The 23,592-nt window shown below is 48.7% G+C and overlaps 10 protein-coding genes across 10 annotated transcripts; 5 read left to right on the top strand and 5 right to left on the bottom strand.

Moving 5' to 3' along the window:
- Window positions 1-775: 775 nt before the first annotated feature.
- Window positions 776-2,285, top strand: N7519_007664 (GSK family serine/threonine-protein kinase; the record flags this gene model as incomplete). The annotated part of the gene is made up of 6 exons (XM_057294440.1): window positions 776-821; window positions 876-1,048; window positions 1,109-1,192; window positions 1,278-1,626; window positions 1,697-1,890; window positions 1,938-2,285. 6 exons carry the CDS (start codon window positions 776-778, stop codon window positions 2,283-2,285), a joined length of 1,194 nt encoding a protein of 397 aa, XP_057149251.1.
- A 1,090-nt stretch (window positions 2,286-3,375) lies between these two features.
- N7519_007663 (NCBP1 family protein) lies at window positions 3,376-6,222 on the top strand (the record flags this gene model as incomplete). Its single annotated transcript, XM_057294439.1, is given in 8 exon segments — window positions 3,376-3,436; window positions 3,501-3,595; window positions 3,689-3,795; window positions 3,852-4,119; window positions 4,175-4,456; window positions 4,468-5,069; window positions 5,127-5,308; window positions 5,363-6,222. 8 exon segments carry the CDS (start codon window positions 3,376-3,378, stop codon window positions 6,220-6,222), a joined length of 2,457 nt encoding a protein of 818 aa, XP_057149250.1.
- A 633-nt stretch (window positions 6,223-6,855) lies between these two features.
- Window positions 6,856-8,535, bottom strand: N7519_007662 (C2H2-type zinc finger protein; the record flags this gene model as incomplete). Its single annotated transcript, XM_057294438.1, has 4 exons — window positions 6,856-7,314; window positions 7,425-7,598; window positions 7,673-7,726; window positions 7,801-8,535. The coding sequence occupies 4 exons, from the start codon at window positions 8,533-8,535 to the stop codon at window positions 6,856-6,858; spliced, it is 1,422 nt and encodes a 473-aa protein (XP_057149249.1).
- A 1,546-nt stretch (window positions 8,536-10,081) lies between these two features.
- On the top strand, window positions 10,082-10,267 carry N7519_007661 (uncharacterized protein; the record flags this gene model as incomplete). Its single annotated transcript, XM_057294437.1, has 1 exon — window positions 10,082-10,267. The coding sequence occupies one exon, from the start codon at window positions 10,082-10,084 to the stop codon at window positions 10,265-10,267; it is 186 nt and encodes a 61-aa protein (XP_057149248.1).
- Window positions 10,268-10,716: 449 nt separating this feature from the next.
- On the bottom strand, window positions 10,717-13,054 carry rcoA (uncharacterized protein; the record flags this gene model as incomplete). The annotated part of the gene is made up of 9 exons (XM_057294436.1): window positions 10,717-10,741; window positions 10,812-10,887; window positions 10,937-11,069; window positions 11,129-11,599; window positions 11,672-12,078; window positions 12,132-12,206; window positions 12,274-12,599; window positions 12,671-12,752; window positions 12,934-13,054. 9 exons carry the CDS (start codon window positions 13,052-13,054, stop codon window positions 10,717-10,719), a joined length of 1,716 nt encoding a protein of 571 aa, XP_057149247.1.
- A 1,164-nt stretch (window positions 13,055-14,218) lies between these two features.
- On the top strand, window positions 14,219-15,338 carry N7519_007659 (sterol desaturase family protein; the record flags this gene model as incomplete). The annotated part of the gene is made up of 2 exons (XM_057294435.1): window positions 14,219-14,487; window positions 14,555-15,338. 2 exons carry the CDS (start codon window positions 14,219-14,221, stop codon window positions 15,336-15,338), a joined length of 1,053 nt encoding a protein of 350 aa, XP_057149246.1.
- Window positions 15,339-16,056: 718 nt separating this feature from the next.
- On the bottom strand, window positions 16,057-16,815 carry N7519_007658 (uncharacterized protein; the record flags this gene model as incomplete). The annotated part of the gene is made up of 1 exon (XM_057294434.1): window positions 16,057-16,815. One exon carries the CDS (start codon window positions 16,813-16,815, stop codon window positions 16,057-16,059), a length of 759 nt encoding a protein of 252 aa, XP_057149245.1.
- Window positions 16,816-17,629: 814 nt separating this feature from the next.
- On the bottom strand, window positions 17,630-18,506 carry N7519_007657 (uncharacterized protein; the record flags this gene model as incomplete). Its single annotated transcript, XM_057294433.1, has 3 exons — window positions 17,630-17,658; window positions 17,706-17,965; window positions 18,016-18,506. The coding sequence occupies 3 exons, from the start codon at window positions 18,504-18,506 to the stop codon at window positions 17,630-17,632; spliced, it is 780 nt and encodes a 259-aa protein (XP_057149244.1).
- A 1,797-nt stretch (window positions 18,507-20,303) lies between these two features.
- On the top strand, window positions 20,304-20,510 carry N7519_007656 (uncharacterized protein; the record flags this gene model as incomplete). The annotated part of the gene is made up of 1 exon (XM_057294432.1): window positions 20,304-20,510. The coding sequence occupies one exon, from the start codon at window positions 20,304-20,306 to the stop codon at window positions 20,508-20,510; it is 207 nt and encodes a 68-aa protein (XP_057149243.1).
- A 1,325-nt stretch (window positions 20,511-21,835) lies between these two features.
- On the bottom strand, window positions 21,836-23,422 carry N7519_007655 (pepsin-like aspartic protease; the record flags this gene model as incomplete). Its single annotated transcript, XM_057294431.1, has 3 exons — window positions 21,836-22,770; window positions 22,836-23,151; window positions 23,246-23,422. 3 exons carry the CDS (start codon window positions 23,420-23,422, stop codon window positions 21,836-21,838), a joined length of 1,428 nt encoding a protein of 475 aa, XP_057149242.1.
- Between the last annotated feature and the right edge of the window lie 170 nt (window positions 23,423-23,592).

The following is a 23,592-nucleotide window of genomic DNA, read 5'->3' as shown; positions in this document are numbered from 1 at the left end:
GTTTCCCGGATTTCGTACACCGGCATGTATTGGTAAATACAACAATAACACCCGTACCTATGATATCATTTCCCGAACTTTGGTAAATGACAGTAAGTTACAGTATAACTGTAAACGGAATATTCGATATTCTCTTCTATTCTATGAGATATATATGTGTACCTTAGTAAATATATGTACATATGTAGCTTATAACTAGAAATAAATAAAAGGAGATAAAAAATAAATAAAAAAATAAAAAATAAAAAACCATAAACAGCAATTACCTGAGAAAGTTGGATTTGAACTTGAACTTGTAGCTCTCCCGCCCCTCTCTTTTTCCTCTTCCCCCCCTTCCCGAATTGCTCACCATAAGACATTGGCTTTCATTGATTTTTCTGAATCTGTTTTCTCTTATTTGTTTCTTTGAAATATCAAGAATCAGATAATAATAAAAGTTCCTACACAAAAAAAGGGAAAGAAACAAAAGAAACCCCCCCCCCCCCCAAAAAAAGGAAATCCATTCCATCAACGTCACCTTTCTTTCGCCCTGAACCCGCCCCAATTTTACCTAACCTTCCCTAGTCTAACCCGTCTTATTTCACTCGATTCGACTTTATTGGTTGAACATTCTCTACGCAAAGTTGCCCACCTTTCTCCTCTCTCATTCTTCCTCTTCCCTACTTTTTTACACATTCTTGGCCGGGTGCCGTTTCGCTTCCTTTCTCAGCCCCTCCCTACTCCACCCCGGTTTCCCAAAAACGGTCTTCTCAACTTCACATATCTATTTCCCGCGATGTCACAGAATCGACCCGGGTTGTTCCCAACATTGCGCATGGGTGGTAAGATATACTTGATCTGGACTTCAATGAGACAAACTGACCTTTCCTCTTTAGAGGTCATCCGGGAGAAGGTCCAAGATGGACTGACTGGCGAATCCAAGGAGATCTCCTACACTCAGTGCAAGATTGTAGGCAATGGCTCCTTCGGTGTCGTGTTTCAGACCAAGATGGCTCCGAGCGGGGAAGATGCTGCCATCAAGAGAGTCCTCCAGGATAAGCGGTTCAAGGTAAATCGGGTCCTTGGGGGAATTTATGTGAGGGTCGGATCACTTATTCAGTCTCTCTAGAACCGTGAGCTGCAGATCATGCGGATTGTGCGCCATCCTAACATTGTCGAACTCAAAGCATTTTACTACTCCAACGGCGACAGGGTATGTGTTTCCTGGGTGTCCCGCCCGATCGCTTTCCGTCCCCCGTTCCTGTGGGCTGACCGTGGCCCCGATTCCCCCTCAATAGAAAGATGAAGTCTACCTCAACCTCGTCCTCGAGTATGTCCCGGAGACGGTGTACCGCGCATCGCGTTATTTCAACAAACTCAAGACCACGATGCCTATGCTAGAGGTCAAACTTTACATCTACCAACTGTTCCGGTCGCTGGCCTACATCCACTCACAGGGTATCTGCCACCGTGATATCAAACCTCAGAATCTTCTTTTGGATCCCGCTACAGGTATCCTGAAGCTCTGCGATTTCGGATCCGCCAAGATTCTGATCGAAAATGAGCCTAACGTTTCATACATCTGCTCTCGCTACTACCGGGCGCCCGAATTAATCTTTGGCGCGACCAACTACACAACAAAGATCGGTACATATCCCCTTTCTGCAGGAAAAAGCCATATTGGGTTCTAACATATTCTTTTTTTTTTTTTTTCTAGATGTTTGGTCGACTGGTTGTGTGATGGCAGAATTGATGCTTGGACAACCCCTCTTCCCCGGTGAATCGGGCATTGACCAGCTGGTAGAAATCATCAAGGTTTTGGGTACTCCAACTCGGGAACAAATCCGCACCATGAACCCCAACTATATGGAGCATAAGTTCCCTCAAATCAAGCCTCATCCCTTCAACAAGGTATTTTCCGCCGTACCCTCAGTCTGTAATGGTGCTGACAGAACTAGGTTTTCCGTAAGGCACCACCGGAGGCTATTGACCTCATCTCCGCCCTTCTGGAATATACGCCCACACAACGGTTGTCCGCGATTGAAGCGATGTGCCATCCATTCTTCGATGAGCTCCGTGATCCGAACACCCGGCTACCGGACTCACGTCACCACAACAACCCGTCCAAGGATCTCCCCGCCCTTTTCGACTTCTCACGACATGGTAAAATTATCTCACCCTTTCTAGAGACAAAGGCCCCCCCCGCTAATCGACATTTAGAACTTTCGATTGCCCCCCAATCTCAACGCCCAGATGATTCCCCCTCACGCTCGCCCAGCCCTCGAAGCTCGCGGCCTCGGCCTTGATACCTTCAAACCCCTTTCTAAGGAGGAGATGCTTGCACACCTTGACTGAGTTGACCAGTGTGTGTCCTCCGCCCTCCGCGAGGGATACGTCTGTTCGTTGTGCCGCCATCTGCACTTTGCGTGAGATTCGACCTGCCAACCAAGTTCTATCATGATCTCGAGTAAGCCCGGAATTGAGTACACTGCCTTGTCTTTTTCTTTTCCTTTCTCTTTGAGGACCCGGTATGCCTCGACCCCGGACATGGTGGAATCTTGGAACTGGTGAAGGAGCAGGGAATGGTATGAAGTGGGAAAAGTGCATTCTTTAAAGGCTGGGAAGCGGAAACCATGTTTCTTCGGGGGTGGTAAGGGTTGATGGTTTTCACGCAATGGGAGGTCATGGCCTGGAGTTTATTTTGAGGTGTCTGAGACAGCTCTTGGGAGGAAAAAGTGATACCCTTTCTGTGTACGTCTGCCTTTGGGGGTCGGAGACTGCATAGTTTCATCGGTCGAGGGAAGAACCCCCAGACGCAGCAAGTCGATCTCGACCCCGGAGTGAATCTTCCCACAAATGCATCGGAGATCTTGAGGATTTCTTTGGATACACGTTTAGGGAGGACCCTTCTATGATGGTCAATCTCTCGTCTTGCAGCGCTAGAATCCCCGTTCGTTCTTCCCTTTGCGTCCTTGCTTTCTTTTTTCTTTTTCTTTTTTTGTTCGCAATATCCTTGTATCAGATTCATCGGGCTCGGCTGGTTCCCCGGTCCTCCGACTTACCGGCCATGAGCTATATGTCATTCCAATTCTCAAGCAGACGATTTTCTTTACTTCTTTTTCTTTTTGGTGATGCGTAAAGAAGAAATGAGATTTGACAGTGTAATTGTGTAATTGTGTACTGTGTAAGGTGGAATGTATTCAGTTCCTCTACATTATACAACAGTATTGATACTAGTAGGGGCACCGGGTCCGGAACTTCAATTTCCCCTTCCGAGCTCCCCCATTCACCTCAAGCTCCCAAGCTGTCACCCTCGCTTTTCACTTTCCCAGGATCACTGTCTCTACGATAGAAATCTGGTAATACACTGGCTCATTGAGTTGATTCCAGAACATAATGGCCGAAAACGACCGTCGAAACCAAGGCTACAGGGGTGGGCGCAAACGCCGCTACAGAGGTGAGAGACATGGATCTAACAAGCTTCCCGGGCAATACGCTAACTTGGCTTGTGATTCTCACAGATGATGATGACTTTGATCGCCGCCCACAAAGGCGTAGATATGAGGAGCCATTGTTCGCCCAGGTCCGACGGCAGTTGTTGACCATCGCGGAATCGGTACGGGCCTTGTTTTGTTTTTATTTTTTTCCGCCGCGCGCATTGTGCTCTACAGACAATTGATATGAACTAACACTTTTGTCTCGTAAATAGGCTGCTCGCAGAGCAGAAGATGACGTCCAGGGTATTGCGAAGACAGTCGCAGATAACTACGAGGACGAGGAGATCCGCGGCGACTTTGTCAACATCGCCCTTGATCTGTACGTGTCGGTGTGCTCAATTCATTATGAAATATTACTAATTTGGGTATTTGCAGCGTTCTCGAACAACCCATGAAAATTCCTTTCATCGCCGGCACGGTCCTGGTCGCACATAGTCTCAAGCCCGAGCTTGGATCGGAGGTTTTGAGCAAGGCAGCTGAGGCCTTGCAGAAGTATATTGATATTGGCGCATGGCGTGAAGTCAAGCTTCTTATTCGCTTCCTGGGTATTCTCCAGCCGGTCTACGAGGGTGACGGTATCTTCCCTCTTTTGGAAGAGCTGTTCGCTCGTGCAGTCGACCTCCAGACTGCCTCTTCGGAAGATGTAAGTTGGATTAATTGACTTGTAATGATGAGCGTTGTCTAACAGCCTTTCTCAGCTTCTTGGCCTTGAATTGGTGAAGATTATCCAGTTCACCATTCCTTATGTCATGCTATCCCCCGCCACTGGCTTTGAGGCCCAGGCTTCCGCGCTTCTAGAGAAGACCGATATTATTGCATCTACGCCGCACGCCCTCGTCGATTTGGTGAACACATTCAGCCCCGAGGAGAACCAGGAGGCAGCTGGTCAAAGTGTTATCAGTTTGATGCAAACTCAACTCCAAGGGGAGGCCAATCAGGGCTGGGAGCTTAAGTGCCTCCTCGTCCTTGGAAAGACGTCCGTGATGCCGAGACGGATGAGCCCAAGTCTTTCGAATCGGTGACCAAGGTCCCTTTCCCCACAGTCACTGTGCCTAACCCTGTACTAAACGGCGCGCGTCCTCTCTTCCCGGAGGTCTACCTTTCGGTGTATGCCAACCAAGAAGTAGACACCGTTCCTTCAACCACAGACATCTCCTCTTCGCTTATTCGGGATGCGTTGGTTGATACTATTAACCTCCTTGACTTCAACCGTGTTGCTACAGCCAAGTTCCTGATCGATATAGACTGCTATTTCACCCCTACCACATTCGTGAAGCGTGCCACGCCTTTCGACCGAATGCGCGAGCTCGCAGGGGAGGTGCAGCCATGGAAGCCCGAGGATGTGGCAGTGGACGCCGTGTTCTCGCAGTTATTCCAATTGCCAGCATCGGAGCACAAGCTCGTCTACTATCACTCTGTTCTCACCGAGTGCTGCAAGATTGCCCCCGCCGCAATTGCACCAAGTTTGGGCCGTGCAATCCGATTCTTGTACAACAGCCTGGAGACAATGGATTTGGAGCTTAGCAACCGTTTCCTGGACTGGTTCGCTCACCACTTGAGCAACTTCGGGTTTACATGGAAATGGAGCGAGTGGTACGTTGAAAATGCCAGCTTCCACATGTTGTAATCAGTTATCTAACTATTTCACAGGGTCGACGATCTTGATCTGCCCGCCATTGATCCAAGAATGGCGTTCATCCAAGGTGCTTTGGACAAGGAGATTCGATTGAGTTTCGCCCAGCGCATCAAGGGAACCCTACCTGATCCATACCCGAAGTTGATCACAGCAGCCAAAGAGAAGGATACTCCCGAGTTCAAATATTCCTCTGAAAGTAAGTTCACTCCGTGATTCAATGGCAGATAAAGTTACTAACTTGAGTTTCCAGTGGCACCTTACTCTAAACAAGGACAAGAACTCATGCAGCTTATTCGGAAGAAGGCTAGCGACGAAGAAATTCAGTCCGTCATCACAGCCATCGAAGATCAGGCGAAGAGCCAGGGCGTCGAGGACCCTAAGATCCCCTCGACAGATGCATTCGTAACCTCACTCTGTTACGTCGGATCCAAATCGCTCTCTCACGTCCTGTCATGCATCGAACGGAGCAAAGATCGCCTCCTGGCCATCGGCACGGAATCCCAGCGTGCCCGCTGCCAAATCATCACCTCTGTTATGGAATACTGGGTCGATCAGCCCGGTATTGCCATCAACATCATCGACAAGCTGCTTAACTACACCATCCTCACCCCACTCTCCGTCCTTGAATGGGCCCTATCCGAATCCGTCGCGGCAGGAACCATCCTCTCAAAGCCTCATATCTTCGAGATGATCTCCGCCACCGTCGGCAAGGTCACTAACCGCATGCGCCAGATCGTCGCTGCCCGCACCCAGCCCGGCCTCTACGAGCCCCAGCTTAGCGTCATCGACGAGACCCTTGTTCATGAGCGCACAGATATGCAAGCCCTTTTCAAGTACATCGAGGACTCCATCGTCTCCATCGCTGCTGGAAGCAATGACCAACAGATGGAGCGCGGTGATGGCAGCGGCACTCTGCCCGAGGACGCCATCATCCGCCAATGGGGCCGTCGCTGGCTCCGCGTGTTCCGGAGAAAGGCTGCCGTCGAGGAATCCTTCATCTCTGACGCCCTAGCTAACGCTACTCCACTCGGCACCCAAGCCCCGCCTGTTTCTGGGCGGGAGGGTGCTATGGATGGAGATTTGGATATTGCCGATGCCGATGCGCCATAGAGCGGTCACATATATTGATGCCATCTCGATCAGGTCTCAGGTTTTACATGCTGCGTTCTCGCATTTGATCTCTTTGAACTGTTTCACTAAATGACTTATGTCCCGGAGAGCCTTTTTTTTTTCTATCTTTTTCTCTTTATTGTACTTTAACGCCGGGTCTTCGATTAAGGCCGACAGAAATATGAAAATCCCTCTCCGATGATTCCACGTACAGCTCTCTCAACTCCTTCCAAGGTGTAATTGATCTGCGCCTTGTCCACCTACGTAACTCAGTTGTACAGAACTAAAAGTAAAAGAAACATTCCCCAAGACCTGTTGATTCAACCGTACAATCCTAGCACGGGGATATCCCAAGCCCAAAATACATATGAAAAGTCCTCATGAATCATGTACATCTTGATAAACCCTAAAGGAAAAGAGTAGGAGAAAAAAAAGAGAAACAGAAAAAGTGTGAGAAAAAGACAGCCAACTACAAGTTGGATTCCCTTTCGTGGCCCAGAAAATGAATTAAGAATGGGAATCGCAGGGAAATCAGCAAGACATAAGACCGTGGATATCAAAAAGGGGCCTGTAGATGAATACAAAACAATATAGAAAGAAGAAGGGAAAAAAAAGTCCCGATATCAAACCAAATCAAGGTCCATGAACGTGACCATGACCATGACCGTGACCGTGACCATGTCCATGTCCATGTCCATGCCCATGAATATGAGTCCTGCGATCAACATAATAAGTCTCCCCATCATCACCATCGCTGCTTGAAGCATTATAAACGGAGAAGCCATCCTCGAAACTCCCACGGCGCATCTCCATCTGCATTTGCATCTTCGAAACGCCCTCTTCAGACTCAACAGACTGTATTCGATCCATGGAGTCACAGCTACTCTGCGCATCAGATCGTTTCGTCGTCGAGATCCGCCGGTCCTTGCCACGGCCCTTGATACCCTTGTTGCTGTTTTTGTATAGCCCAGCGAAATATATCCATAGCTCGCGGTCTGCCGCATTCATGTTCATCGGTCCATTCTCGCCCATTTGCGAGAAGCGGATGGTTAGATCGTGGAGTGTTGCTGCGTGGAATTTGTTTTGGTGGGACTATTTTTGGGGTAAAGAGTTGGTTAGCTTTGGGGTTGGTTTAAACGATGGGTGTATGGAAGTGCTGATGTTGTCATAGTAGAGTAAGGAGGGGAGGACTAGGGACTGACCTTGAGGTTGCCTAACTGGGTGAACTGCTTGCCACATTCATCTAAACGGCAGTCAAACCGTTTAGATTGATCATGGGTGAGCTTGTGAGCGCGGACATTGCCTCGCTGAGCGAATCGCTTGTGGCAGATTTCACATTGGAAGGGCTTTTCGCCCGTGTGTCGGCGCTGATGGGTCTAGGTTTTAGGATGCATGTTAGTGTCTGCCTCAGTGTGTCATAATCGCGTGGCGCGGCTGGTGATGTGCTTACCTTGAGGTTGCCTTGCTGCGAGAAGCGTTGCCCGCATGAAGGCTCCTTGCATATCTGCCACACCCAAAATGATTAGTTGCTGATCCTAACGCTAAATTCAGTTTAGATGGAATAAGAAGTATACTCACAAATGGCTTGTCGCCAGTGTGCGCCCTGATGTGGATATCCAGGTGTGTTTTCTGCGCGAAGCTTTTGCCACAGCCTGGCAGACTGCAGTTGTACTTACGCTTCTTGCCTGATCGTGATAGTTGGCCTTCGTTGGCATGGTAGCAGCGCGGTGGTGTAGGCGAGGCAGTCTGGTACACGGGATAGGCCTGCGGGGCCGGTGTTGCCAGATTTTGGAGTGGTGGCAGCGATTGCTGGATCGGCGACGAAGCATGCTTGGCCTGGATTGCCTTCATCAGGACATCCACATTGGTGGAGAAGGCGACGTCAGCCGGAGTTTGCTTCGTCTCGTTCGTTGCGACTGGCGAACTGTGGCCTCCGGCCGAGAGCTGCCCCCGTGGACCATGGTCGGGAGTAGACTTTACTGTCTGGCTGATGGCGTTCTTCGCTGGGCGGATCTCTGGAAGAGGCTGCAACGGTTGTTCCGTTGTGAGGCGCAGCGGTTGCGGCTGTATCGGGTGCTGACTAGGGACATAGTATTGCTGATAGGGATTCGAGTGTGCATGTGTGTTACCCACGGAGCGACCGAAGCTGTAAGGCAAGCTACCTTGGGTCTGGTAAGGCACCGGGTATGATGCTGTTTGATGTGGATAGAAGGGGAAGTTCTGGCTCAGGTTAGATTCCATCGGGCGTCTGTGTGCAAACGCACCCACGGCATGGCCGGGGAACTCGTAAGAGACGGGCTCTGCGGTCTCCATCTGTGTGTTGGAGATCTTCCTCTCAGTATCTTTCAGAAAGGCAAGGATACCTTCTCCCTCCGAATCTCCCACGGGACACCAATGTATCTATCTCAATGTATACCTGTCCTCGGGATGTGCTGGAGGCTTTTTTTTCCCTGTGTAGTCTTCGACTATGTTCCGAAACCCAATCCCCGGTGTTATTTGGGTTCTGGCTGACAACAAGTTGCCTTTCAAAAAGAAGCAAGGATAGAGAAAATAGACAAATCGGCCGGCCAAAGCGCAATCGGTCTATAGATCTGGATCTATATATATGAGATGGAGGGAAAGGAAATAGCAAATATATGCAGGTCATGCCATGAAGAGCGAGGAATGTAATGATTGACAACTAGCGATGATCTTCCGCATCAACCGTGGTGCCTCCCGATCTAGATATATCAGGGCCCCAATGCAATGGCGGGGGCGACAGGGGGGGAGTCAGCCGGTGAAAAGATAGTTGAAAAGCCCCATTTCACCTGTATGACGTTTAGTAACAAAAATAATAATAATAGGCAAAAAAAGGGGGAGAGAAAGAAGAGCAGTTCAACAGAGATACATGCAATGTACTCCATACTAATGTATACCAAAGTCTTTGATTCGATGATCTCCGTGGGCCGGGGATCCTGGACGATTGAGGCGACCTGACTCCACCGAGAAAATAAATAAAAAATGAAAATCCAAAGGGGACGAACTGGAGTTCCTGAGGGTTCCTGGAGCTCTGAGAGCCCTGGAGGGCCCTGGCCCTGAAGGACCTGGAGCATACAGGTGCATTGCATAGTCCATGAGGTGCATTGCTTTGGACGCATCAATTTCCTGTACCACGAGGAATAGTAATTCTCATTAGTCGTAATGTATTTCGACACATTCGGTGTGAAAATGTGTGTCAGTCACACGGGGAAAAGATATACTCGCAGCCGCGACTGGCGAGCCTTTCCAACTTCCCTTCTTCCCCCATACTTTCCTGTACTCCGTATACTTTTGTATACTGATATTGCTGAAGAGACTGACATCTGTCAGACTCAACTTCGAACAAAAAAAGAAAGGAAACACGCTCATCGTGCTGTGCATCTCCCCTCGAGGAGAACGGGCCGGGCCTTCAAATCGCGGAATTCCCAAGTGGGCCGTGATCGACCTGCAGTCGACATGTAGATTATTCAGTCGATCTCGGAGTCAGCAATCGCTCAATGGCCAGCTGGGCCGTAATTACGAGTACTAGGATGCGCCATCCCGATAGTCGCCAATAGTGTCCGATCTCAGCCCATCGAATATCCCAGTTAGCCGCCCAAGGCCCTGGAAAATTCAGTCGGGTGATCTGAATCTCCTTTTGGGGTACCAATCAAATGGTCTCTCTGACATTCACTGCGATCTGTCTCTCTTTTCTCTTTTGGGGCAAGTGGGAATCCATTTTGGCCCCAATAGGAGGCAACACGGGCTTTGCTCTGGTCTCCATGGACTCCGTACTCCGTACGGAGTCTGCCCTCCCCCCTTAAACTGCACCAAATGGCTTGGCTCATGGGTGATGTCGATCATGGCCACTCGTGGCCTTAGCCTCCATGGGGACGATCCGAGAAGTGACAGCCATGGACATCTGACACGAGTAACCCTGCACGTCCTGCGTCGAGATGAGGTATCGGGACTCGAGAATGGTTCCTGCAGGGATGCGACTAGTCTTCACGAACTACTTCCTGAATGGGCGAAGGCAGACTATGCATAGGTCGCGTTAAGCCTAGATCGGTAGGTGCTTTGATGAGATTTGGATCAGCATGTCTCCGTCGGGGATTGGAGGTGTATATTACCCAACTCTCCACAAAGTATTCAATTCAAAGTATTCCGAGTACAGAGGACGGAGTACTTGGGATCGTATTCAAAAAGTCGGAGGCTCTGTGGTGATTCAGACGGACAGGGAAGTTGTTGTTGGGGAGATTCAGCTCGTTCCAGACTGTCCCGACCTTACGTCTACTCCATCAACTCATACACATACAATATAACTACATACACAGTATAGATGTAGAGAATGGCAAATTTTGGAATTGAAAAAAAAGGGAATTCAAGTATACACTAAAGTGTATAAGGTAAAAAAAAATAGAAACAAATTCTGCATAAAGCCCATAACCAAAGCAAAAAAAAAAAAAACATCATAATGCGCCCAAAGGATCAACCCTTTCATCGTCCAGTGTACGCCAAGTATCTAGAAAACAAAAAGTCAGCTTATGATCTGAAACACAGTCAGGAAAAAGAAAAGAAAAAGAAAAACTCACCTCCAGATTCGTGCACGCATGTCTCCACTGCCGGTCGCGAACAGGTTGCCAGTAGGACTGGGTGCAACCGAGATGACTATTCGGAGTTAGAAGAGTTAGATGACAATGCAAGGAATGAAACTCACCAGAGTTCTTGTGGCCTTGAAGCATCATCTGGGCATTTCCAGTCACCGGGTCCCAGAACTGAACACCACGGTCCTTGGAACCACTCATCACCCAGGCACCGTCGGGTGTCAGGCACACGCTGAGAACAAAGTCCTATATCGTAGTCAAAATAGTCAGCTTCTGCCTCTGTCAAAAGTAATCTCAGATCTAACCTTGTGGCCCTCGAATGTGCGAATACACTTGCCGCCCTTGATGGCACTGTGAGGGTGCATGCCCCGGGGGACGGTAAGCTCCCAGAGCTTGATAGTCTTATCCAGACTGCCACTGACAAGGTCACGGCCATTGGGTGCGAATGCGACCGAGTAGACACTGTCCTTGTGGCCATCGGGGTTCTCCAGGCGCTCGACGAGGTATCCAGTTGTAGTGTCCCAGACGCGGACGCTCTTGTCCAACGAACCGGCAGCCACGTAACGGCCATCCGGAGACATGGCCACAGTAGTGACGCCATCCTCAATGCTAAGGGTGTAAACAAGCTTGCCATCGAGAATATCCCAAAGGCGCACGGTCTTATCTCCACTGCCAGAGGCAATGAATCGACCGTTGCCAGCAAAGTCCAAAGAGTAAATGTCCTGCTCGTGTCCGCTGAAGATATGCTTGATGGTACGCTGGTTGATATCCCAAACCTAAAGCCAATCATATTCAAGTCAGCGATCTTCCCACATGCTGCTGGTTCCATACAAATCCGAAAAACTTACGCGAATCTGCTTGTCCTCAGCACCAGTCGCAAGATATTTGCCATCTGGACTGAAGCAAACACTGCGAATGTACAGGTCGCCGTCCTTATCAACGTTCTCATCCTGAAGAGTGGCGACATTCTGACCGGTGGTCACGTCGAAGATTTGAGCCGAGCGGTTGCAGCCCGTAGCCAGGTACTTGCCATCACGGCTGAAGCGCACACAGCAAACGACACTATCGTGATTCAAATGATGCACCAGCTCCACATCAAGAACACGCTGGACCTCAGGGTTGAACACGGCGTACCAATCGGAGCCCTCGCGCTTCTGCGACGGGGGCAAATCATCGGGGTTCCAGTTTGCCAGCATGTTTCCCGGACGTTCAGCTGTGCGGCCGAGAGGGGGGTTGGAGGAGTCGGGCGAGGGATCTGGGGGGATGCGCGAGGATCCGGGTAGGCGATGTGCGTTTGCTGGGGAGTACCGGGGCCTGGGGGAACGCGGCCACGGCCCTTGCCGGGACCAGGGGATGCAGTGGGAGGCGGAGGAGGGCCATAGCCTGAGGGGATGAACGATCCAACGGGTCAGCGGACTGGGCGACGATTTTCATAAACACAACGACATACCGTTCACAGCAGCACCAGCCGGATATCCTCCAAAGGAGCTCTGCTGGGGTTGCGGCGCGCCAGGCTGAGCGACCGAAGCAGGCTGTTGAAGGGGATGCTGGGGAGGCTGCTGATCCTGGGGGAGGGAAGGTGCAAGACCGGGGCCACTACCTGGTGGGTTGGTCATGATACCGCCAAACAGATTGCTGGGGCCGTGGCCCAAGGCGGGTGGGGGAGCCTGGGCAGGAGCCGTATGAGCCGCAGCGGGTCCGCCGATGTGGGAAGGGATGGTTTGCACGCCACGCGACTCGAGTTCGTGTCGCAGCATTCGAATTTCACCTTCGTATCTAAAAAGAAAAAGAAAGAGAAGATGCGACGTCAGTAGGGGTCAAAATTTTGAGAAGGTAAAGGGACGAACTCTTGCTTGATCTTGATCTGCGCCTGTTCCAGTTGATAGACCTTTTGACGGATCATCTCCATCTCCTGGAGTTGACCGGTCACTGCATGATCTGTCAGTTAGATAACATTTCAGCGAATGTCGGAACCCATGGAGCTGCAATAATTGGGAAAATGAACTGGCAACTGCTTGTATGAAATAATTGGACAAAGGGAAGCTCAAGGCGCAAATGCCCTGAACATAAGAGAAGGGTAACAATATGTTGAAAGGGACAGGTGACATACACTGATGCTCGAATTCACCGGTGTTTCGCGACTGGCTCTCAAACTCCTGGCGCAGTTGATCCAGTAACTCCGTCAGACGGGAGTTGGGAGCGGGCACCATCCCACGATGAGCGTTGTACATGATGGGATAATTTTTTTTTTCTTCTTCCTTGGTTTTCACAAGTCACAGGACAGAAATGATATTCGGATGACAGGTCTAGGTCAGCGAATGGGATCGCAACCAAGGTTTCGACCTGGACTCAATGATCTTGACCACTGAGGCTTCAATGCTTGGTGGATAGCACCACGCAGCTAGCCACAGCGATAGTGGGCGATACGATATAAGCTGGGAGATGAAAATGGGGGTGTAGCGGTAAGAGGGGTGGAAGAGGCTGGCAGATGACACTTTAAAGCGGGAAGGTTTGAGTTTGGGGGAAGGGGCGGCAGTGGTTAACGCGTGAAGCGAGGTGATAGGCGAGAAGCGCAGCGGGTCTTAGCGTATACTCTTTTTAACATTCTACATTCTACATATATAATACTGCATAACAAAGAATAATATTTCAAGTAGATGAAAATGATAATAAATACCTTTCTGCAGAAACATGAAACTACTAGTAATCTAGGATTTTGTCCAAAGTACATTTGTACCGGGTTAAATGCGTACATTATACATCCATGTTCCAGATCGTGAGGTTCGCATGAAATTGGTAATATTGCAATGAAGATTACGGAATACCAGGGAATACTTGGATCTACACCCGCAAGTGCGGGCGGTGGAGGTACCTCTGAGTACGGGAAGCTGAAGTGGAACTGGCCCGTGCAGTACCAATTGAGTGCTACTGTTACAGTACATTACATCCATGGATCCTTTGTCCCTTTGTCATAATATTTATTGCCTGATATATAAGGCCATAAATAGCCACAAACCAAGCATTAAGGCACTAAGGCACTAAGGTATCAAATGTGGCAAACCAGGGGATCTTTTTTAAGGTTTCCCTTTTTTTTTCCTTAGTATAACATCGACTATGTCGTGGTGAAGGTAGGAAATAAGAAATAATATAATATTGTACTTTTATATGCTATAGAACTGTCCACTCATAAGATAACTATATACTACATAATTATTCCACATCAGACCATTCCCCCTGGATCAATTGGCTTATTAAGAAAAGGTGGCATCGCAACGGCTGTGGCGGTTCCGCGCTGGTGTGACTTTTGTTATTCGCCGGGAATCTCCTTTTCTTGTTCCTTCAAGTACTTCCCATTCTTCCCTTTCTCTTCCCCCACCCTATCTGTGCCCTCAATCATGGATATCGTTCTGGAATTATGGGACACCTTTATTGGTGATCGCCTCTATTCGACAATCCTCCCCGCCTCGCTCTCTTCGTCTGTCTCCCTGCCGGCTTTCGTCAATGCGGCCGCAAACACCTCAATGGCCCTTTTTGGCCCGGAACATTTTGTCTATGAACAGGCTACAAAGCTGATCTACCTGGAACCCTCAAAATATGCGTACTTGAGTGCTTGGCCCAGGAACAATATCTACCGTCAATTTACAAGCTTTTTCCTGATTACTTGGTAATGCGCCAATTCCTTCAAATCGCCACATTTTTCCACGTCAGCGCAATAACTAATACTCAATTAGGCTATTTGGTCTGCTCGTCTACTTCTTGGTTGCCTCGCTTTCATACGTCTTTATTTGGGACAAGACAACCTACAAGCACCCCAAATTCCTCAAGAACCAGATTGGTCTGGAGATCAGACAGGCCATGGCCGCAATGCCCCCAATGTCCCTGTTGACAGCTCCTTTCTTCGTTCTTGAGGTCCGCGGATACGCCAAGCTCTACGACACTACCGCCGAAGAGCCCTTCCCGTTCTACAGCTTCCTCCAGATCCCCTTCTTCATCTGCTTTACCGATTTCTTCATCTACTGGATTCACCGTGGCCTGCACCACCCCCGCGTCTACAAGACCCTGCACAAGCCTCACCACAAGTGGATCATGCCGAGCCCTTATGCCTCTCACGCCTTCCATCCGCTCGATGGCTGGTCCCAGAGTGTCCCGTACCACGTCTTCCCCTTCATCTTCCCCCTGCAGAAGATCGCCTACGTCTTCCTGTTCGGCTTCATCAACCTCTGGACCGTCTTCATTCATGACGGCGAGTATGTCGCCAACAGCCCCATCGTGAACGGTGCTGCCTGTCACACCATGCACCACTTGTACTTCAACTACAACTACGGACAGTTTACCACTCTATGGGACCGTCTGGGTGGTAGCTACCGCAAGCCCAACGAGGAGCTGTTCCGCAGAGAGACGAAGATGGGCGACCAGGAGTGGAAGCGACAGGCCAAGGAGATGGAATCGATCCTCAAGGATGTTGAGGGCGAAGACGATCGCAGCTACTCCTCCGACAAGAAGAAGAACCTTTGAAACGACGGCACCATATTCTTCACGACTTCATAATGCTTACTTGGTTCTAAACTACAGGGATCAATCAAGGCCCATTACAGGCTCCTCGATAGAGGGGCTGTATATATCTTCGCTTCTCTGGGCTTTGTTTTGGGTTTGGACCTCTGCACCTTCCTGTTTCCCATGCCATTTTTATGCTAATTCAAGTACACTAATTTGCCTTGTGCATCTCTTATCTGTTTTAATACCCCCAAAACTGACTGGCCTGTGGCCTGCTGGTGGTTGGGTGGTCTCCCCCCCATTCTGTATATAATGTTCTTTTTTTTTCTTCTCTTGTCCATGGGCGATCCAAATGCATTTGGTCATGTCTCTTTGTATATCTTTTCTTTTTCTGTATGTTGGCAAGTGCATGTGGTCATTTTAAGGCCAAAAATGGAAGCATACACGTATGTATGAATGTGCTTTTGAATTTATGAAACAAGAAATACCAAACTAGTCCGAAGTCAAAAGATTGAAATTAATTTCAATCAATATTCTATATCCACATTTTGTTTATCGAGTGCAGCCCGAATTCAGGGACTCCTTGGAAGGAAGGCCGGGTGAAACCTAACAGACCAGACCACCTGGCGTCTGCGAGGCAGAGAGTATTAACTCTGCCGCCTGTGGAAGCCTTCCGGTGATGATCTGACACAGAGAAGAGGGCTCCTCTCCGCTGGTGGAACGAGAATGACTGCGCTCGCTACTGGAGAGCCTGTATGATAACACATCGCGACCCATCAGTTGCGTGAAACCCATTCTCAGCCAAATCCCGCTCTCGACTCGGCCAGACCTCCGCACTGAATTGCCCAGATTCGGCAGAAGCAAGTCTCTTATGAAGAGCAAGCACTCGACTAGCCTGGTGAGAATCCCCACACTCTAGCACCGTGAGCTTGGCCCTCAACTTGAATGCTAGGGTGAGAATGCGGTGGTAGAAGATATCCTCGGCCATGCAGTCTTCCGCCCCAGAGCCCGAGTGTGGAGGCACAAGTGCCAGCTTGGGCTCAAAGCGCCGTACACTGCGCGCAGTGGTGCCGTTGCGGAACTCGGTTTGGGATATGTAGGGCGGGTTGGAGATTAATAGATCACATCCACTTTCTTGGACTGGTAGCGAGGTATCGGATGCTCCGAAATTGGGGAGTTGGGTTTGAAGTATTGACTCAATGGACGGTACGGAATTGTCACTGCCATGTCCGAGAACATCGGCGCGATAAAAACGGATGTCTGCGCCTGCACTGGATGCCAACTGGCCCAGTTGCAGGTTATGCTCGAGGTTCTCCTGGGCTAGGCCTAAGGCCGTCGGACTGATGTCCACTGCTGCTATCTCCAACTGCTGGAAATGAAGAGCAAGTAATGCATGCAGAAGAAGTGATATGCAACCTGTGCCGGTGCAAAGGTCAATGACGCGCAAGGGTCTCGCTTGGTTGGGAGACTCGGACTTGTCATTACGGCCCATGGCCATTTGACGGACTAATTTGGCCGCTTGGTACGTATATGATTCAGTTTCTGGCCTGTGAAGGCTTGTCAGCAAGAGACATAGCTTTTTTAAGAAAAAACCTGAGAGGCAGACCTTGGGATCAGAACGCCTCTTCGGCAAAGAATTTCCAAGTGGCCGAATGGTTGATCCCCAAGGATATACTGGAGGGGATATCCTCTAGATCGCATCTGACACATCGATCTTAATCGGCTTCTCCATCCTGTCTTTGATGAAAGAGACTGGCTATCGCGAACTGCCCGCTCGCGTAGCCACCGAAGCTCATTGCGAGCAGAATCTATTGTGCGACATTCTTTGAGGAGTATAGGCAGAAGATGATTTTCCCGTTGAGCTTTTATAATGACAGAAAAGGGGATTCGGGGCATCATGGGAATTCGAGTGGTCAGTCGAGGAACGTTGGTGCCAAGAGATTCCACCCGTTGATGCCAAGACTTATATACAAATCATATGTTGTATAGAAAGAATATTAAGATCTAATGGATTTGATCTATAAACTTAAGATTGGTAAAGAAAATCATAATATCAATGTGTCTTAGCTAAGAGTGACGGTATTCCGAGGTCAGCTAGCTAGGTAAAAGCAATATTCGTGAAAAGCAACCCTTCGATCATACATGTTCATCTGACACAAAGCGCAGATTTCTGTAGACCAACTGCTTCACCCAGCAGATAGCGACAGAATAACTCCGTTGGCGCAGTCTCCTCTCGCTCGAAGCTCCACAGATGTGAGAATTGCAATGTGAGTTGCTTTCCATCATAGGAGGCTTGGATGATTCGGCCGTGCTTAAACCCACTGTATGAAATGAGCAAAAGCTAATGATGTATTAGTACCGATGTGATTATACTGGGGAAATACTTACGGGATGGATATCGGCTGTACGGTATCGGCCACGAACCACTCGGGGGGAGCATTACATTTACAATAGCCTTCAGCTCATGAAGAGTCAAACTTTGATCTTCCTCGCTCGCATACGCAGTCGACAAGACGTTGATAATGCAGTGTGGCTTCGCGCGGTTGCCATTATCCCAAGGTCGGTAAGCGCTTTTCACTACCCAATACATATCTCGTGGTGATATCTGGATCGGTAGTGGGTCACCTTTCTTGAGCCCTTTCTCCCAACTAGAAAAGGTCAATACTATTACCAAGTAGTATCTTGGATATGCACATACTCAAAGTACTCGAAGTCTGTGAGCGACTCTAGATGGAACCAGTCCCGGAATTTCTCATCATCTGGATTCCTCCTTCGTGGTCGGGTAAGGTGCGAGTCAACATGTTCATAAGCGTCTAGGGCAATGGAATCGCACCCACAATGAGTGGAATCCTCATAATGGGCTTTATGGCTAGACTTCGCGATGGTAAGTTGCTCTTTTTCATCCGTAGAGAACTTTTTCGCTTCGTTTAGAAAGTCATACAATGTTGGTGGACTATCAAGCCTTTCAATATCGTTACGTCCGAGTGGATATTTGTGAAGGACTCTCTCTGGATGTGGCCGGAAGAAGCAAGGGTCGAATTGCAGTTGTTCATTAAATATACCCACTCGGGAGGCTTCGACGCCGAGAAGTTTGAGGTCCTCGACAGTGAGAAATATCGACTGATAGTCCTTGAGTTTTAGGTAGAGGGAGTTGAGGACATGGCGATTATCTTGACATTTGGCATCCATGATAACAGATCAGAAAGAGGGCGTAAACGATGAGAGGTGGTGATGAGTAGTGATGAGTAGTGATGAGAGTTGATAGAGAAGTGTTGGAAATAGACGGTGACACGCACATTCGTCATTTGATTACCTAGGTATTCCAAGCTTACCTACTACCTAGGAAGGTACTTCTTAGAGATAATGCAAGATAAGTGAAGATGTTCATATCCTACATTGAAGGAGTAATGGGCTTGTAGCTTCTCACATGGAAACATTTGAAGAATAAGAGAGGGTCGAAGGAGTGTATAAGGAGCAGGGCACCTTTTGCACTCTACAGAAAAAATGAATCCTCCACTTTCATACAACACACACCCGTGGACTTCAACACGTTTACAAATCCATAATGGATTCCCGCCCTACCCTTGACAGGATTCCCAAGACCTTCGATTACTGGACCGGGCCGTACAACTCAAAGTGGCACGACCCTTCAAAAATCAACTCAGCATCAAAGATAACCGAAGAAGAGTTCATTTCATTGAGGGCGAAATTGACGTGAACGACGTGTTCGCGATCACCGAGGTGAAACCTCGAATTCGAAACCGGAAGACGAATCCTTCACTCTACTGGCAAGAAACAGCGGAAACGGTCGCCTGGCTAATGTATGAATCTCAGAATCCCAGGGAGTCACGCAGTCGCCGGTGTGTTAAGCCTGATCATCACAATACCGGAGGACTTTGTGCTGACGATTTGCGTAGACCTCTGTTAATTTCGCAGGATCACTACGAGATATACTTGACACTCGGCACGGCTACCCCGAGCTATATGGACTGACTGGAAGGAAAGAATAGGGAGCTGTTTCCTCCTCTGGAAGATCCCCTCGACCCAGCAAGGCAGAATCGTTACAAACCTAACTTTGCTCCCCTGACCCTACAGGAGTACGGTCCATTTGTTACCACTAAGGGCACTCACATGAAAGAATTGGCAATAATTATTGTTTGCTTGGCCATGCAGGTCACTGGTGGACGTTAATGATGTCAAGGAAAGTCAACAGGATGAATCCTAGTGCACTCCATTGCGCTATAAAGATCCGTTGATACTACCGAGTGCAGTTCGTCTTCACGCTCCTTGATTCTTCTTTTTTGGGGCATCGTTTCTGGTTGCAAATACCAGTGACGGTGCTTTCCAGCAGTTACGAGTTTGGGCCTCTTCGTGGCACTGCTGACCAGTAGCCCCTTTAAGGCTGGGGTGAAGCCAATACAAGCTCAAACCAGAACTACCATCTTTACCGGTGCTTCAAGGTATTTACTATATTTATTATGGAATCCACATCCCTCTAGCAAGACTAGAAGAGAGTGGCATAGGTTGCCTTCTTTAGAAAGTCATCCAATGTTGGTGAATTATCTAGCCTTCGAATATTGTTATATCCGATTGAATACTCCGTACTTTGGAAAAACCTTTTCTTTGGATGGAAGAGGCAAGGGTCGAATCGCAGATGTCGGATATGCCCACTTGGGGGGCTTCGGCCCCGAGAAGTCTGGGATCCTCGACAGTGAGATATCGACTGGCAGTCCGTAAGTCTCAGATAGATGGAGTTGAGGACATGATCTTTATCTTGGGAATCCATGATATGAAATTAGTAAGAGACAAAAATGAGTTGGAAATAGACAGAGTCGTCATTTGGCCAGAATAGGATACGGAGACATATACTCAATAATTTAGATAGCCTTGATTTGATGTTTTAGGGAGAAGGGACATACAATTTCATTATCTGATCGTAATAAGTAAAACAGAAAGAAAAGCCATACGGCACTTTACTCCTCCTGCATGACTTCATCCTCATGCTCTTCGGGCCCTGCACTCCTGACCCGGTTTGTCCTCAATCAGGACCTTCCCTTCGAAGTCCTTGCAGGTCTTGTTGTACCGGAATTGCTCCAAGCACTTGACAAAGCTCTGCTTCGGACCGAGAGACCCCTAATCTCGAAAGCAGGTCAGGCTACCCTGAGTAGCACTATGCTTCACTATAATCACTGACAAGTTAGCATATATCCCGGTTCCCGTACATCGCAGTTCGCACACACACCAATTTTCTGGATCCCCCAAGTATCTGAAAAAGGAAACCTGGTGTTTTTTCGCTTCGATGATCTTGCGAGATTAGCAGATCTCTACACAGCCGTCAGAACATAATCATTAGGCATAGTAATAAGGCTTAGCCCACCGATGAATTGACTCCCCGCCATTCCTGGTTTCGTGCATCATCCATGCAACCATTTCTGTTGGCTCTTGCCTCAGACCCTCATTATGTTGGTCTGTCTCGCCATCGAGGTTTTACCTCGATGATAGTAAAGATGTGTGCCTTATGCCTATTCCGTCTGGGTAGCCATCAATGCGTGCGGTCATCTGGTTCTCGTTGAATTCCACTTCACCAGGTGGAGGACGAGCCGAAGACTATCCGCACCTCATTTTAGGAATCGGAAGTGTGAGGGCTCTCGGGTATTGCAATAACGCATCATTGACAATTTGTTCGTCCTTCGTGAATGTCGTATATGGCATCTCTTCGCGTTGGGCAGCAATCGTTTATCTTCGAATGTTGGTGTCGAAGGGCGTTGTGGTTATAAAGGTATGGAGGATTGGTAGATCGGAGTGGAATGGACGATAATTTGAGAGATGATAATGATGGTTGGAGAGGTGAGAGGTGAGAGGTGAGAGGTGAGAGGTGAGAGGTGAGAGGTGAGAGGTGAGAGGTGAGAGGTGAGAGGTGAGAGGTGAGAGGTGAGAGGTGAGAGGTGAGAGGTGAGAGGTGAGGAAGAAGTGAGGAAGAAGTGAAGGAAGAGGTGAAGGAGAGAAGTGGAAAGGAAAGAAATACATTTAAAGGAAGGACGAGGGCCAAGACATTTGACGAAATCTATATATTACTACATATGTAGAGTATGTAGGTATGTAGGTGTTATTATCTCTTCTAGTACATAAACAATTAAAAGAAGATCATTTAATATGTACATATATATATATATATACAGGGCCGGAAACAGAAAACAAACTGTAGTGTCCCCGGGCATGGACTCACCCTATGGGCTATACCTACATGTACCTAGGTAGGTAGCCCTGGATGCTTAGAGTCATGATCAGTCCAGGGAGAAGTGCGAAAGGAGCGATAGGAACACATATGTACAGACTCCACCTATACACTACTATATTTGGATCAAAGTATTCAATACATTTCATAACACATAAAAACTAAATAACTGATATGGAAAAGAATTCTAGGGATAGCCTTCCCAGACTCCAAATACACCACAGTATGCAAGACATATACATAGAAAGGAGGAAAAAAAGTCGTATGTGATCATCCAGAGATCTTAAAGAGCCAGTAGAGCTCCTACACCGGCAAGGCCAACAGCCATGTGTCTCGGCATAGCGGTCGCCTTAGGAATGGCCATATTCACAGTGGCCGAGCCAGAGAGGTCGGAACCTCCATGCGGACCTCCAATGCGAGCAGCGGTACCACCAACTGGTGCGGTAGTCACTGGGTTCGAGACTGCAGTCGCACCGGGGACGGAATCAGTACCAGTCCCGATCTCCAAGATATCGTTCTCGGTGCTATTGAAGTTGGTGCTGGCGAGAGAAATCTCATTATTCTCGAGATCGTATACCACGTACGCACTGCGAAGGAACGTATCTCCCAGGACTGCCGTGCTGGTTCCCGCGGGGACAATACCGAAAATGCAGGCTCGCTTGCCGTTCCGGAAATAGAGATCGCCGACATCGATAATCATCTCGTCGATGCCCACGTTAATGGTCGGGGATGAGAACGTGAAACTGAGGGTGATGCTCTGCTCAGCCATGCTGCATTCAACATAGCCAATGCCACTGTCCGACTCGTAAGAGACCCCGAGATCATCGTAGATTTCCTGGACAATGGCGTCCGGAAGGTAAGTAAGAGAGCTTCCCGAGTCCAGTAACACACCCGCGGGAATCGAACTCGAAGAATAGGTATTTTCACCGGAAGAAGTGGTGAGAGACAGCTTGGTGAGCGCAATAATGAACTCCGAGTACTGTCCGCCGACCTTTTGGATGGGGACGGTTTGCAGGGCGCCGTGGTATTTCTTGGTGTTGACTCCACCGAACAAGATCGAGCCCGTGTTCGCATCCAGGTCGTTCAGCCAGAGACTGTAGGCATTTGATTGGATCACCCCGTTGTTGACCATTGCCTTGGGTAGGTTGGCATAAGGCGATTCTCCATTTCTGCCAACCTGAACTTCATTCGCAGTATATCCTATACCCAGTACACCCTCTGCGCACAAACGTTCATGTCAGCTCCGTGGCAGTTGGCGTTATTATCGAACACGATCCACTCACCGGGAGAGCCAGATGAGAACCCAATACCAAATTGGAAGTCTTCAATAGTCGTGCCTCCAATGGTAAGAGTGTCGGTAACGTAGTCTCCGGCGGCGCCGGATCCATCGGCATAGCTGATATTGAAGTCCGAGCTCACAAATGAATACGAAGAGGAAGAGCTCGAATCGTAAGTACCGGATGCGCAGGCGTTTTCGCTGGATTCACAGAGAGTAGAATTGGGCGTGTTACACCACAAATCACTACTTCCAGTGTCAAGAACCAGACGTACTTTCTGCTCGGGGGTACCCAGAGTGACATTACAGAAGTATAAAGTTTCCTAGGCAGAAACATTAGTATCAAAGTTCCGTAAGATTATTATATACCTACCTAGGTACCTAGGGGTACTAGGTATATATCGAATTATCATGTACCTCATTGTCCAATGGCTGCCTGACGGTCGAACGTTTCCTCCTTCGATCTCTAGTGATAGGATCGAGAACATCCTTTCGTTGAATATCCATTTGCACCACAGCGGGGTTATCTCTTCGATGAAGGGTTAGACCCCAGGCTGGCACCATGCCGACCAATAGGATCCATGCATGCTTCATGATAGGGTCCTCCCCGAATTCGGTCTGAAAGTGAGAGATCGGCTGGTTTTTTTTTTTCCTGGAACTGCTAAAGAGAGAATGTCCGAAGGGAGGGGCTTTGGATGTGTGAGTTGGAGACAGGAAGGTAAAGGCAAAGATGGGGGAAAGAAATGATATATTTTCCTGCCAAT

This window comes from Penicillium mononematosum, assembly GCF_028829835.1.
Source record: "Penicillium mononematosum strain IBT 11891 chromosome Unknown utg000003l:1.0-8172316.0:1.0-8177699.0, whole genome shotgun sequence".
In the NCBI taxonomy this organism is placed as follows: Eukaryota; Fungi; Ascomycota; class Eurotiomycetes; order Eurotiales; family Aspergillaceae; genus Penicillium; species Penicillium mononematosum.
Note: the sequence above shows the minus strand (reverse complement) of the source record. Positions and strands in the feature narration are given on the sequence as shown.